Genomic DNA, 15,347 nt, shown 5'->3' with positions numbered 1-15,347 from the left:
ACCACAACTGCAAGTCCAACCCTTTGCTTCCCCTATTTTGCCAAGAAAGAAGAAAAAGAGGAGACCGGATTAACCCAACACTGAGATTTAGTTTATGGGATTTAAACTAAAACCTTTTTGTTTGTTAATTATATATTTGGATGATAAAAGTTAGAACATGCTATTTGTTGAAAATACCATCAAAACATGCACTATCAAACATACCACAAAAATTATTTCTTCCATATCATAATTTGCGATGGAAGATGCCAGCTAACTAAGCTGGTAGTGTCTTTGATAGCTGTACCATGAGATCAAATCAGAGGTTTAGGGACATTTGGAAAAGGGCTACATCTTTCTGTTCCCATTGCTAACAGGCACTTTCTATCATAGTATCATATAACGAATTACATGCAGTGACATTGGCAGAACAGTTTGTGAAGAAGTTGCTGGTCTACAAAAATATCATAACATGTGATGACATTTCAACGAGCACTTTTCTGTCTAAAGGAAAACAGAATGCGGCTGAGGCAAATTAAGTCATGCTCATGTCAACGTTCAATGCGAGCAACATGAAGATTGATGACCAGCTCACAGAATCCAAATTTGCCCCAAATGCAGAGATCATCAGTCATGCAAGACCGCGTTGACTTAAAGCTAGCTAGATTGATAGATGGATTAGATAGATAGAGCTCAATACTCTGCCAAAGGGACTATCTCTAGCCATCCTACTAGATTACCAAATCATCTCAACCGAGAAAAACAAAACCATGATGAAATCAAAGATTAGAAAGCATCCCTGTTAAGTTTTAACTGAGATTATGACCCAAGTAAATTCACTTCATGAGATGTTAAAACTGACATATGGCATCTAGTCATTGGTATACAGAACCCATGTAAAGCAACAAGTATAAAAACTTTATTTTCTTTAGTTTCGCTATTCAAGGATTCAAGTATTCTTCCTTCAGAAAGATGATCATAGCTGCTTCCAGAGTGAACAGCCTACTCCTCTAACCATTCCAGGTCCCGGATGCAAGAACCTAAAAAACACACAAGAAAATTAACGTGATACACCACATTTACAATGGCTTTATGCCCACTATTTAGATTTTATCTTAATCATCCTTTTAAGAACTCACATTAAGAGCTCTTCTTAGATGGATGTTCTTGCCCGGTGCACTTGATGTTTTCTTCTGCAGGCGATACGGACCGATTCTCTTCTTCATAATGTCGAACAGGATCTGCAAATGAACTTGTAAAAGGATACCTGAAATGGATAGCACAAAAGGTTAAGTTGTGAAATAGTTTGACATTATACATATGATTTTTCATACCTGCTCGACTTTATAGTCTCATTTTCGATAATTGTTTCTTGGTCATACACTTTCCCTGTGTTAAGAATAAAGGAACAAAACCATCACTGACAGAACAAAATTATAGGAGAGCTACAGTGATAATGACATATTAGTCAAATGGCACATTGGCGTCTATCTAAGCCGCCATCAGAAACATGTATGAATAGGGCAGGCGAGTTCTCATGGAATCCTGTAGAAACTCCAGAACACAGAATCGTATTTAGAACCTCTAGTATGCAATGACAAATGAAGATTCCACAAGTGTACTATGATTATGATTATCAAATAGTAGCAGTTCATTTTCGACCAGTCTAGTGTCCATTATGTATTAATGGCTACAACATTAGACAAAAATGGCTTGACCTGAGACATCAGAAATACATATATACACACATACATAAATACATAGATACATGCATATTGATAGTTCTTCATACATGTAAGAGCAGAGAGTCAACAAGGCCCAAAATGAGTATTTGACGATCAATATCATCTTAAGAGGTAAAGATGCTGGAACTAAATCCACAGCCCATATGGGCACATCTACCATGACATAGTCCAAGAGAAAGATTGGAACGGTCAGAGTTCTGTTGGTTTTTCTTGCTCAAATGATCACACGACATTTCAGTGATTCAAAATGAACGTACATATTCTACTGTTCTAATAGAATGTTCCACTTAGAGAAATTGTTTTTCTAAAGTTTCATCAGGCTGATGGACTCATTTTAAATTGTGTCAGTTAAGTTCAGGGTCTAGTGTCAACCTCTCTCCATCACAGAGTCATTACTTGATGTTCTTTTCAAGGAGGAACCAATTTTTGTAAGTTCTAATATTCGAGGTTCAGCTGTAATACAATGTCTTAATTCCTGAAGCTATGGATGCTGCAGCAATTAAATAACAATTAGTAAAAAGAATCTAAATCCCAACCTTACCTAGGGGGTTGGGACTGTCATCTTTGTTTACACTGATCATTTTGTCTGAGAACAGTCTAGCTGGCACCAGATTAGCTAAACAGGCTGCAATAAGAAGATGTGGTAGGATTGCTTTAAGAGGCTATCAATTGAGGAATTTGAAAGTTCCAACCATGGTATGCTGTACTAGTCCAAACCGGACAGTACGGGACATACCGTACCATACCGGTTAGGTTATCCCGTATGGATGGCGTACCGACACTTAGTACATTAAAAAAACTCCGTACCGTATCATACCGACACTATGCTAGTATGGCACCGATATGGGGGTCCGGTACTGAGACGGCGAACCTTGGTTCTAATAGTATTATCTATAGTCTCTTCATTATTAATATAGCTCTTAGTTGCCGGAATCATGAGCGCGTGCAGAAGTAAATGCGTGTGCATGCATGGAGAAGCAAAATTTTTGAGATGCTCTTTAGAGGTGGGTGCAGGTTTGAGACTCTAGGAAGATTCTAAAGCAATTATCATAGGTAGAAGATTCTAACTACTAAGATATAACCAATTATCTAGAAGAGAAATTTTGAAGAGGAAGAAAGAGAGAGTGATAGAAAGCTCAAAAGAAGAAATCCTCAAATTAGCTCTAAAGCTAGAGATAACATCTTTAGACATATAGATGTTTCTGAAGAAACATGAGATGGTCAAAACTCAAGGTGCAACTCCATTAAGGTTTGTTGTCTCAGTACCGTACCCCGTACCGATGCCACACTAGCACTGTATCAGTACGATATGGTACGAGATCTTTTTTCAGTATACTAAATATCGGTACGCCGCCCATACTGAATACCGGTACCAAACCAGTATCGTACGCCCCGTACCACCCGATTCGGGCTGGTACGGCGAACCATGAGCTCCATAGTGATTCATGTAAGAAGAAACCAGCATACACTAAATCTCTCAATTCCAAAAAGGCGAAAATACGGATTCCATTATGTCCTAACATTATATGCACAAAACAGATCTTGTATTAAATCTTAGAATGTCTGGTTACCTCCATCAAAGGCCTTTCCAGAAAAGTATTTGGCCATCAAATGCCGAGAGAATTCAGCATCATATCTAATGTGCTTCTCGTCAAGCGCCTTGAAATAGTCTTCATCGAGGCTGAAACATTTAACAATCATCATTCAAACAAACAACAATCTACTAGAAATAATTGATTAAGAATTAGAGAGTGATAATTAATATTTTTGAGAAGAACAAGTATTGACAAACAACATCAATAGGAATCCACTAGGGACTCATGGCTTAACAGTTCTTGGTTTATAAAGAAAGCAAGTATGATATTCTGCAATGAGGAGGCAAAGGTTCATGATTCTTTTATGAATATAATGAACATTAAGAAAGAAAAAACATTGGTAAAGCAAGCTAAAAGAACTTGCCATTCTAGCAAGTTGCAAACAACTTTTTAAAATGCACAACAAGAAATATAACTACTTTCCTTCGAAGTAACAGTGAATTAGCAAGGCAGAAGATATGGCATGCAACTTTTTTGGGGGATAAATCTTTCTCTTCAAACTTCCAAAAGAAATATTGTCGACAAAAACAAAAGCATAATAAAATAATTCATATGTTAATCTAGAATGATCCATCATGCTGAACTCACTAAATAAAAGTAGCTAGCTTTTATAGGTTTTGCAATGAAGAAAACTGATCATTAACAAGGATGTCAAAACTTTGACGATTAGGAATTACACAGAAAATTTATTTTATCTTATAATATGTTTCTTTCTTCAAGGATCTAAATAAAGAAATATCGTACCGGTCAGTACCGGTGCATACAAACCATACGATACTGGTACCGAACTAGTACACAATACTGGAGGCGTACCGAGTGTCGGTATACCCCACCAGCCCCCATATCAGGTGTACCAACATAGTAATATTTGGTACCAGTACGGAGTTCGATACCAAGACGGCATATCTTTTTAATCCTTAGTAGCACCTTTTCTATGGTTCCCTTCTACTTTTCAAGATGTGTTAGGGCTTATTATGAACAGAAATATGGAATAGACCTAAGGCTATTTCATGATAAATAAGATATTATTTAGAGAAAATGTTATCATCGTCAAACAAAATAACATTTTGTTTAGTATGTTTAAAGCTTGTTTGATAAAATTAAATGAAAAGGGACCTTAAGTGTAGAATATTTAATTATTTACCTTAACGGCAATACAAACAAAAAAACAAACATCAAGGCATGACCAGCATAGGCACCAATAGCATCAATTATAGTGACACAAGCATAATAGCAAGTTCACTCATCATTGACACCATATGCAACGAAGCCACAAGCAACTATTGGGGTGGGGGGGGGGGGGGGTGGGTTGGGGGGTGGGGTTGCACTTTTTGATTATGACCCATTGAAGATCATGGGGATTGTGATTTGGCGATAGCCTGTGACAAAGAGTAAACAGACCTCATAGTAGGGTCAAGGCTCACAATGGGCATGAATCAGTATTAAGTAAAGAATTAAACATTTATACAATAGGAATTATCCATGAAACTAGACCAATCAAGAAGGTGCTGCATCTCCTTGTGATAGCGACATGGCATTAGGACCAAAGTGTTATTTAGGTAGGATGATGCCATATGCTAAGGGTATACGCCAAAGGAAGAATCCTCAAAGATGATTTTAAGGTTATATGAACCTCGAGAAACACACAACAAAGTAGATTTATATTCATTATCAATGAGGAAAAACTAGGAATAACTCAAAGTTACAGGTCCAACATAGGAGAAAGTTAAGAGCAATAAGATAAAGATTCTAAAGGGAAAGACAAGGGGGATAATGATTCAAGACTTAAAAAATTCATAGATGATCAAAAAATGGAGAAATGCTTTGAAGCACAGAGAAAGAAACAAATAAGATCAGGACAATGCTCGCACTAGGAAACATAACTTAGGACAGCATACTTAAACTACCAAATGGAAGAAATTTTTATCTCCACTAACAGGAACAAATGCAAATAAAGAATGGCCAAAGGTGAATCTACATTAGCCACAGAAGAAACATAGATCATCAAAAGAAAGGGAAGTTGCTAATGGCTCTTAAATCTGAAATAAGACGAGCAAGTTTGGGTGAGAGTGGAAGCATTATTGAGTCCTTCGAAAGATAAGGTTTCAACAATTCTATACTAAATGGATAAAAGAACCTATTATCATATTACCTTCCCAATGTTGGTTTATGTTGTGGCACAGGACCACAAAAAAGCTGAAGGAGGTATGGCAAGCAGAACTGTTGTTTTGTTACCTTCACATATTTCCACGAGCCGAGACTTGACATCAAGATCGCCCTGCAATCTAGGGTCTGACTAGGTTTACATTTTATTAGTTTTAAATTTTAGGGTGTTATTTTCACTTATTTGACATCCAAATCAATCTTTGGGGTTACATTGTATTTTTTTCTGTTTTAAGAATCTCTTTATTGAATTCTTAGTAATTTTTCAATCAAAAGTAAAGACTAATTCACTTCCATTATCCTATCTTCTAGTGTTGATTTAAAGCCATTTAGTTAACAGTTTGCACAGTTTTGCAGAGGGTTGCAGCCTAAAATTGTCATGCCCTGTTCTCTCATGAATGAGTGAAGGGGACATCTGGTTTCACCCTGGTATTGAAAAAAAAAAAAAAAGGAGCTGTGGTGTGGGTAAGGTGAAAAATGTGCAAAGAGAGGAAGCGAAAGGAAAAAGGAGGGGAAGGGGGCAATACAAAGGAAAGATATATGGCTCCAGCAGCCTATATTATTCCAATGACTCTCACCCTTCCCCACTCTCCAGAAATTTTTTTTTTGGCTTCACTTGATTAATTAAGTCACAGAAAAGTCCTCGGATTGAAAATTGAATCTTTGAAGGGTTATAAGAGGAGAAAAAGAGAAGAAGAAGCATAATGCAGTCTTTTGATGAGAACAATACAATCTCTGGCTTTCCCTTTGTCCAATTCTCTTTACCTTCTCTTGTTCACCTTTGATTCAACATCTTCAGTCTCAAGCATGACGACCCTCTGGGTAGGTGGATTTGTTTTCGATTCAAATTTACTGCACAGATCTGAATTTAAATTTGGATTACTGAATTTAATTCTAGATTATTACACTAGGGCATGAATGATCTGAGACTGACGAGTTCCCTCTAGGCAAATGGATTTGTTTTCCATTCAAATTTACTGCACAGATCTGAATTTAATTTTAGATTACTGAATTTAATTCTAGATTACTACGCTAGGGCATGAATGATCTGGACACGAGCAATCTGACCAGCCATAGCCTGCCTGGTTGAGGATCAGCTTGTGCTCATTATGAGCTAGGCCTCCTCTGCTACCTTGTTAGTTCAAGCTCAGCTTGGTTGGCCTTGCTGCTAAATAGGGAAGGCAAGGGATTCAACAATGGAAATAACACATGTGGAGAAAAAAGGAGCAAGGACTTAACTGCTTGATTTGACCATCTCTGTTGTTGTTGTCATAGATCTCAACCCTACCGCCACTACTGCCACCGACTTGTCGTCCGCGACGAGGAGCACGGCGAGCATGCCCTGATCCATTACCGCTTTTGCCATCCGCCATGGAGAAAGAAGAGTATGCAAGGAGAACAGTTGAGGTTGAGAGATTAAAGATTCAAGTGTGCAGGGCCTAAAAATGTGGATGAGTTGAGGCTTAGGGTTTGCAAATGGGAAGGGAGAGAGAAGATGGAGAGTTGGGGAGGGGTTGCTTTGCTGCGGCTCTTGCAATTGAAGAGAGGGGATTACTGACTTAGGGTTTTCTGTATAAACCGCGACCGATCTAGCCTTACACAATCCAACGTCTCATATTCATCCTTTTTTACCTAAGGTTTATTTGTTTCAGGAAACAAAAATAACTATATTAATAAATAATAATTAAATTACATATAACATATTTTTATATAGCTCGCCAAACACAACCAAGCTGCCCCATCTCATGTTTAGCTCCTTTATATTTCAAGCTCAAAACTTTAGCACATAATCGGTTCGTGTATTAATCAAATGACCCAAAGGCTATCTAAAGTACAAGTCAGACACTAGTTTGCTCACAAACAGCTTGTTCTTTTGACAACCTTAACTATATATAAAGCAGATCTGAAATAATTGTTAGATCCTCATTACACGTAGAAATGTTCCCATAACTCAATTGAAACAACAATGTAAATGGACATTTTACCCTAGAAAGTTAAATTTTAAAAATTTGGATTGTAAACTGCATCAGATGGCCCTAAAGGAATGGTTTTCGGTAAGGGAACTACCAGAGTGATTCTTCTTTTATATAGATGATAGAGCAATGTCTCCCTAGTTTTATGGAGAAAAGTATTGCATATATTACAGAAATACCGTACACTACACAAGTTGGAAGTTAGTTTGGACAACTCTATAGTTACTTCTCTCTATTCTGCATAGTGGGTTGCAGAATATTTTTAAAACATGCAATCGAAGTTAAGTTAAAGCAGGTCCAAAAGTACCGTGCGGTGCAGATTGCATATCAAAGATCAAAGATAAGCTCAAATAATTGGCAGCCTAGAAAGCATCTTTACTCTCAAATGTCTTATCTCAATCAATGTTGTACGTCATGTTTACACACATATTAGCATCTAAGTATGTCCCTAGTCTGCTATCAGACACATGGAATGTGTTGCAATTTCTATGCAGCAAAAACAATAATGGCACATTGACCACGGTAAAATGTGTACCTTGAAGGGTTTTAGAGGGTCTGACTGTCTAAAAATGAGGATCTTAGAAAAAAAAGGAAGGAAACTTGGTAGTGGGCAGAGTTATCTTTCGGTTAAAATGCTTAAATCTAAATATGGATGGCAATAACCTCTACCGGCGATTTTCAAAAAGAAACCATACAAACCTTTCTAGATAGGTGTGTGCATTACTATGAGCACTCTTTCATGGCAATAAATGGAGACCAAGATGTTAAACTTAGTGAATACTAGCATAAAGCATGTGCAATGCACATGAGGGGCAATATGGATCAAAGTACTAGCTGTCCTGCTATGACAGGTTTGAGCCAGCTGGACCCCCTTTTAGACACTTTTGCCAACTCTTGGATTAGCCTCCATACTTTTTCTTTTTGGCCTTTAAACAATCAATGTGAAATCACATGAGCAAGAGTACATTGAACATCTGAAGGACAATCAAGAATCCACACCATGAATTAGTACAGATGTCTGGTCTTAATCTGCCACTTCAATAAAGATCTGATTTGTAACTGATGCATATCCAGTAAGCATAACATATATGTGACTATGTTCATGAGGAAAACATTTTGGGTATTTTACAGCTTTATGGCTCAGAAGTTGATGAATAAGGTGAGTTAAGCAATTTATTGAATCCTCTGAGGAATATGAACGCATTTCACATCACTAGAAAGATTAATGCAGCTCCTTAAGCCCACCGAATTCTCCTTGTGCTTCATGACAGGTTTGTCTTACCTTCAGAGCATGATTCGCCTACCTTCGCCTGTGACTCTGCTTGCTTCGCCAATTATGGGGATTGGAGATTAGCTGGTGAAACATGCCAGCAAATGCCCATAAAAGAGAAGAGATCATTTGTACGAAAGGCTGAAGCAAGAAATCCTTATCTTTGTTTTTTGGTTGGAGCTAATAAGGATGGTTCTTTAATGGCATGGACTCTGGTTTCCTCGATGATAATGCAGATTGAAATTCCAAACATGCTGATGATGCGATCACTTATTGCTTTGAGGGAATTTTAGGTATTATGCTCAAGTTTTGAAAAGCTCCCTTGTCTACCTCAGTGGATCAGTTGCCAAAGAATCTGAATTCTCTATGCTAGTAAAACTTAATTTGGAAAAAAATACCTATAGCATATTTGCAAGTACCTCTCAAACAAGGTTCTCTTACCAAAAAAAGGCTGGCTGCTTACATTGACCAAATGGAGAAGAAAGTTGTAAGTTTGGAAAGGTGATTTGCTCTCTCTGGCTAAGAGAGTGACCCTTCCAAACTCAAGTCATATGGAATATCCTTTCTTTGTCATGTCTTTCTTCTTACTCCCCAAGTGGCTAAGGAGAAAAAAAAAATTAATAAGATTAGGCATGATTTCTTTTGGTGAGAGATAAACTTGTCAGTATAATCAAAAGTAATGATGATTATAGATTTATCAGCTGGAAAAGAAAGGATTTTGGGGGGCTTAGGTTTCTCAGTATTCGAGGTATGTATTTGGTCCATCTCAAAAAGCGGTGGAGGCTACTTAAAAGATAATGGGGAGATCTAGGCTCATGTAATTAGACCATCATATTACAAAAGAAAGTGAAGCCTCTAAATATAAGATCCATGGGTAGTATTTTTACCTTTCGGAGAAGCATGGTCAAATAAGGAAAACTTTTGGATATGACTTTAAGATGGTGATCTGACATGGCTGGGATACGACTTTAAGTTAGGACTTGGGACTCTGTTCTCATGGTCCCATTTCCTGACCTATTTCATCTTGCTGGGATGGTGCCTCAATCTCATATTACTGGAACAGGAAGACTGGTGACCAAGATTTACAAGTTAACAAGAATGTAATCTAATTTAGCAAGCCTCAGAACCTCCGATAGGTACAGAACCTTAATGTTAGATATTTTTTTAAAAAGATTTTTATCATGGTCGAAAGTAAAGCCCCTTAGATTCACACAGCATGATCACTCCACAGATTCTTAAATTTTGTGCGAATTTTTTTTTTTGTCTGCTAAACATTTATAGGAAATTTTGAGTCCCCTGACAGTGAGTGTTTTTTGCTATATAGGCATCAATAACATTAATAAAAATAGCTTAATAAAAAGAAGGTGCATAGTAGCCATTCTTGGTGATTCATTTGACAAGTCAATAAGTTATCCCTACATTTCATGTCGAACTATCCTTCCAATATGGAAACAAATGCAGCAACTCTTCTATTTCGGAGGCAAACCTAGTTTAGTTAGATATTTAGAGCTACATGAAGAAGAAAATTTAGTAAGAAAGATATGAGGCTCAGCGGGAAGCTATACATAGTTGCGGCCTTCAAATATTTCTAGAACGAATGCAAGAATTTTTCTTAACAAAAATGCAAAAGGACTCCACCCATTCATCACGTCAATTCCTCACGCAGATGTGCAGGCTGGCACATTATGATTCGACCACCTCCTCATGAATCCACCAACCACCATGAATCAAACCAATCCCTTCATGCTGTAATCACACAAGGAATTGATGAGATGAACAAGTGGAGTCCCATAGCACAAGGGTAGTATAGGTTCTCATATCAAGTATTTCGGCAGAAAGAATTAAAATTAATGCTGAGTTTCTCAATAGCTGGATGCTGAAACCGATGACACATCTGGCCAGGCCAGGATTCCTGGAATAGTGCTCTACTCTTCCCTACAAGCCATTGTAGTGGAAGCCTCGTTTCTCTTTGTGATATAGTATGATAATCTTTCTTGGTTTCTTTCAAAATTGATGGTGGTCTAACATTCTTTCAGCTGGATTATTTATCACGCATCACTCTGCTTGTTTCTTTACATATCGCGAACGAAAATAAATGAAAAATCCCACCTTTTTGCTTAAAAAATTCGATGGAACAAAAACAGAAAGCATGTTTCTTCTAAATGTTAATATTCTGATAATAAACTACTATATCCATGACCCAAAAAAACAAAGAACAAACAGACCACCCAGTTCATAGATGGAAATCTAAAGAAAGACGAGCGGAGAACTAACAGGAAAGGATCCAACAAGTCAGGCTTTCCTTTCATAGGGTTCTTCTTTTGGTATGAGCATCTTTATCCCTTCTTTGCTGTCATGGGTTTCGACGGGCGGGGCAACGTCCTGAAAAAATTGAAACCCTAGATTGACCCTCCAAAGAAAATTGTTATACCACGAACAATAACAAAACAAAAAGGTGGAAGAGAAGAGATGGAGATGAAACAGCTGGCATGGAGCGAGAGATCCATTTGGAAACCCTGGAATGGGGAGCGATCGGTTCCGACTTGGAACTAGGCGAGAAGGAATGGGATAAGAATGGAGTGAAAGAAGGGATGGAGAGAGAGAGGGGACTGACCTGAAGTTGCGCGGTTTGAGGACTTTGCTCGGCCGCGTCGGCGGCGGCGGACCGCGGAGAGGGAGGCGTTCGGGAGGCAGAAGACGGCGAGGCCATGGGTGACGCTCCGGGAGGCGCAGAAATAGAGAAGTGGAGCGGTGGGGCTGTGGAGCTGACGAGGCAGTGAATGGGGTGGACCCAGTCTGAACCTTCTAATTTATATTATTTTCCAATGGGCCGGGTTCGATGTAAACGGGCTACGAAGGTTCGAGTGTATTGTTTAATGTTGCCTGACGGGCTGACCTGCGACGCGTCAAGAGCCCTGTACCTGCGAATTCTCTGGTACTTCGACCGTTGACCGCTTCTCCGTCCGGAGTTCGGACTCGCATTCACATGATGTAATCGGCAGGCAAGAACTTCTATTTACAGGACATTCTATACTATTTTAAAAAATAAATATATATACCTTATTTGAAAAATCTTATCAAGCCAATGAACTCTCTCTCTCTCTCTCTCTCTCTCTCTCTCTCTCTCTCTCTCTCTCACACACACACACACACACACACACACACACACTAAATGTACATACCTTATTTGAAAAAATTTATCAAGCCAATAAAAACTTTTACACACACACATACACACATATTATATATATATATATATATATATATATATATATATATATATATATGTATATATATATATATATATGTATATGTATATGTGTATATATATATGTATATGTATATGTGTATATATATATATGTATATGTGTATATATATATATGTGTATATGTATATATGTATAGATATATGTATATATATATAATATGTATATATATACATATTATATATATATATATACATATTATATACATATTATCTATATATATATAATATGTATATATATATAATATGTATATATATATATAATATGTGTGTGTGTGTATATATATATATATGTATGTGTGTGTATTATATATATATATATATACGTATGTATGTATGTATATGTATGTATGTATGTATGTGTGTGTGTGTGTGTATATATATGTATGTATGTATGTATATGAATATATGTATAAGTATATATGTATGTATATGTATATGTATACATATAGATATGTGTGTATGCATATGTATATATATGTATATGTATATATATGTATTATATATATGTGTGTATTATATAAATATAAATATATATATATAAACATATATATATATATAGATGGATATATGCATACGTTCCTATGTAGCACATCACACGGAAGAGTTTATTTGGGTGGATTAGACTTGCTCCTTTTTGCTTTGATTTTGTTGGATACGCTCATACATATATAGTGTGAGCAACCGTTGTAGTAAAAAAAAGAAAAAAATTCTCATCCTTTCAAAATTCAGCAAAATATCTTTAAAAAAATTATAGAAAAATTTTTTGTGCCACATCAGCCAAGAGCCGTATCATTCTTAAATTTACAATTATGAAATAAATAGAAAACCAATAATCCAACCTCTCAAATCTAAATTAGAATGATTGCGAAATAATTTGAATTTGATATTGAAAATCAAAAGCAATTTAAGATGGATTTTGCGTTTGAATTTGAACTTTTCATAGTAATCCAGAGGGGAAAAGAAAAAAAAAACTATTTGATTGGAAACTTATCTCATTTAACATAAATAATATTTGTTAATATTTTTTTTGTGAAAACCCAACCCGTGAAAACTAAACCCAAATTTTAACCCTTAAGTTCTCATCTCTCAAATCTCCTCCAATCTCTTCACTCCCATCCCTTACAAGCATGGCATTGGCAACCAGACTCCTCTTCCCAACAAGCTCTACCATGATGACTGGACTATTCTTCTTTGCCAACACCACTGTTCCCGTCATCTCTCTCTCTCTCTCTCTCTCTCTCTCTCTCTCTCTCTCTCTCTCTCTCTCTCTTCTAGGGAGGGCCACGGATATCTTTTGTGGTATCCGAGTTTTTATTTTTATCCTTTATTTTTTAAATTTTAATATTTTAATTTATATCATCTTCTATACTCACCAAAAATAATCCCAATACATCATTCTGATGCCATGTAAACTAACTTTGTAGGCCACATCATCTACAACTTTACAATTTTAGTTAATTAAGCTTCCTACCACTTACCAAAAGTTTTTTTTATGTGATTTTTCTATAACCATGGTTCTTAGAGAACTTGATTGAATTTTTATAAGTTAGATACCAAAAAAAGTCAAAAACCTAAGTGGACTTTGATTGGTACTTCATCAAATAACAAGATTGAAGATTGATAACCAAAATTGGACTCGTGAAACATAATTTGGTACCAAAATCGGGCTTTGGATGGTATTTTTAAAAATTCGATTAGGATCTGTTAGTAATACCTAAAATAGGGGGAAAAGTCTTTCATGATTTTAAATCATTTTGATGGATCCAATCAGGCTTTCTTGAAAACTTAATAGCTTAATTAAGAATAGAATGAGAGACAAGGTCATTTGACCATATCCATCTTAATTAAATTGATAATCAAGTTTTTTTATTAATATTGTTATAGCATATCGACAAGGAATTTGAAAATGAGAGAAAGAAGAGTCGCAACGTTATTAGATTAGCTTTTATTATTAAAAACTTAAGAGAGGAGTTCTCTTTTGCATCTTTCTCTCATCTTTACTTCAATTGATATTTCTTATTAATTGATATATTTATATATTTTTCTCATTTTATATATCTTTCATTTATCAATATATTCGTATGGTTTTTATTTTAATATATGTATATATTTAGTTGTTTTGTGTATCTCTTGATTCTCTTATTTATCCATACATTTTATATTGTTATATGAATTATGAAATAATTTTATAATTATTTCATCATTCGGTTCATACCAAGTAATAATTGTAGAAAAAATATATTAGCTTTGAGACCTTTATTTATTTTTAATCTCCCTCACATCATTAAGGTATTTTACTAATTTATATCTACAAATAGGAGAGAGAAACTAGAAGCCTCTCCCCTCTCTAGAAATTCACAAAAAAAAAATCAGAGAAAATAGTGTCCCTACCATATCATTAAGAGACCATGTCATCTAGGTCAAACAAATAATAGGTTAGCAAGAGTCCGGATCGATTTTAAAAATGTTTAGGGAATGTGACTTACTTCCTTTGAAGGTTGTTATTTTAAACCATGACGTAATAATGTGATAAATGTTCCCCAAATCTTACCTATTTTGTGAGGGCATAGATCATAATGGATTTGGGGTTTTCAGTGTTGATAGTTTTCAAAGTAATAGAATTTTGAAAGGGATGGGACACTTAAGTTAGATGTATGATATCCGATCCATGTACCAAAAGAAATCTCCCATCTCTTACTATTTCACTTGGCACTCATCGGAGTTGCCCAACGAGATCAATATTCTTTCGTTCCATATGGTGCGCACAGTTAAAAAGACAAGAAATATTTTTTTTTATAACGGCGGGTCACACGTAATGGATGTGAATGCAGCCAACAAAATAAAAAAAATATTATGCAATGGCTCAGGCACAGATCTGTGGTTGGCTCAAAGCAAGTCTCCAGTGTGGTAAGCTGCAAAGGAAGCAACTCAATCTACGATACCATTTGCCTTCTTGTAAATATGCGTGGCCTAATAGGAGCCACACACTTCTAGTAGTCTGGAATGTCGTAGAGCAGCGGCATTTTTTCAGTAGTGCGGCTCCGACCTCAAATCCATTCGATCACCGTAGCCGAGTCTCTCTCAAGAAAGATGCGATCAACATCCAGTACGCGCCTCACATAGAATCAAAAATTCTTTAAACCATCTCCTTTCATATAGGATTAATGATAAGGATCCCTTTTTATTTTTATCGGATGATCATGATACTTTTCAAAGACCGAAATTCTTGATCAACGAAGAAACAATATTACCATTTGATTTTTTAAGGCAATGATCTTAGGACTCCTTCTCTCGGCAAATTTTTGTTACAACTCTGAATCAGCCCATGCCTCGAGGCTTCCAAAGAAAGGAGAA

At 36.2% G+C, this 15,347-nt stretch overlaps 1 protein-coding gene across 1 annotated transcript; it reads right to left on the bottom strand.

Annotated features, from left to right (window-relative positions):
- Positions 1 to 753: 753 nt before the first annotated feature.
- LOC103717707 lies at positions 754 to 13,209 on the bottom strand. The gene is made up of 7 exons (XM_039123301.1): positions 13,063 to 13,209; positions 11,340 to 11,530; positions 3,296 to 3,405; positions 2,266 to 2,349; positions 1,314 to 1,368; positions 1,119 to 1,246; positions 754 to 1,019 (listed from the first exon to the last, which is right to left on the bottom strand). The coding sequence occupies exons 1-6, from the start codon at positions 13,207 to 13,209 to the stop codon at positions 1,120 to 1,122; spliced, it is 714 nt and encodes a 237-aa protein (XP_038979229.1). The 3' UTR covers positions 754 to 1,019; position 1,119.
- Positions 13,210 to 15,347: the final 2,138 nt, after the last annotated feature.

This window comes from Phoenix dactylifera, unplaced genomic scaffold, assembly GCF_009389715.1.
Source record: "Phoenix dactylifera cultivar Barhee BC4 unplaced genomic scaffold, palm_55x_up_171113_PBpolish2nd_filt_p 002407F, whole genome shotgun sequence".
NCBI classification, from domain to species: Eukaryota; Viridiplantae; Streptophyta; class Magnoliopsida; order Arecales; family Arecaceae; genus Phoenix; species Phoenix dactylifera.
Note: the sequence above shows the minus strand (reverse complement) of the source record. Positions and strands in the feature narration are given on the sequence as shown.

Bases quoted from the DNA above. Each gene is read 5' to 3' on its own strand.
- LOC103717707 (XM_039123301.1), bottom strand. From the start codon at position 13,209: ATGACGGGAACAGTGGTGTTGGCAAAGAAGAATAGTCCAGTCATCATG. The intron at 11,531-13,062 runs GTTAAAATTTGG...AATATAAATTAG, and splicing joins TGAGAGATGAGAACTTAAGG to AAGGTTCAGACTGGGTCCAC. The intron at 3,406-11,339 runs GTCAGTCCCCTC...TAAATGTTTCAG, and splicing joins CTCAAACCGCGCAACTTCAG to CCTCGATGAAGACTATTTCA.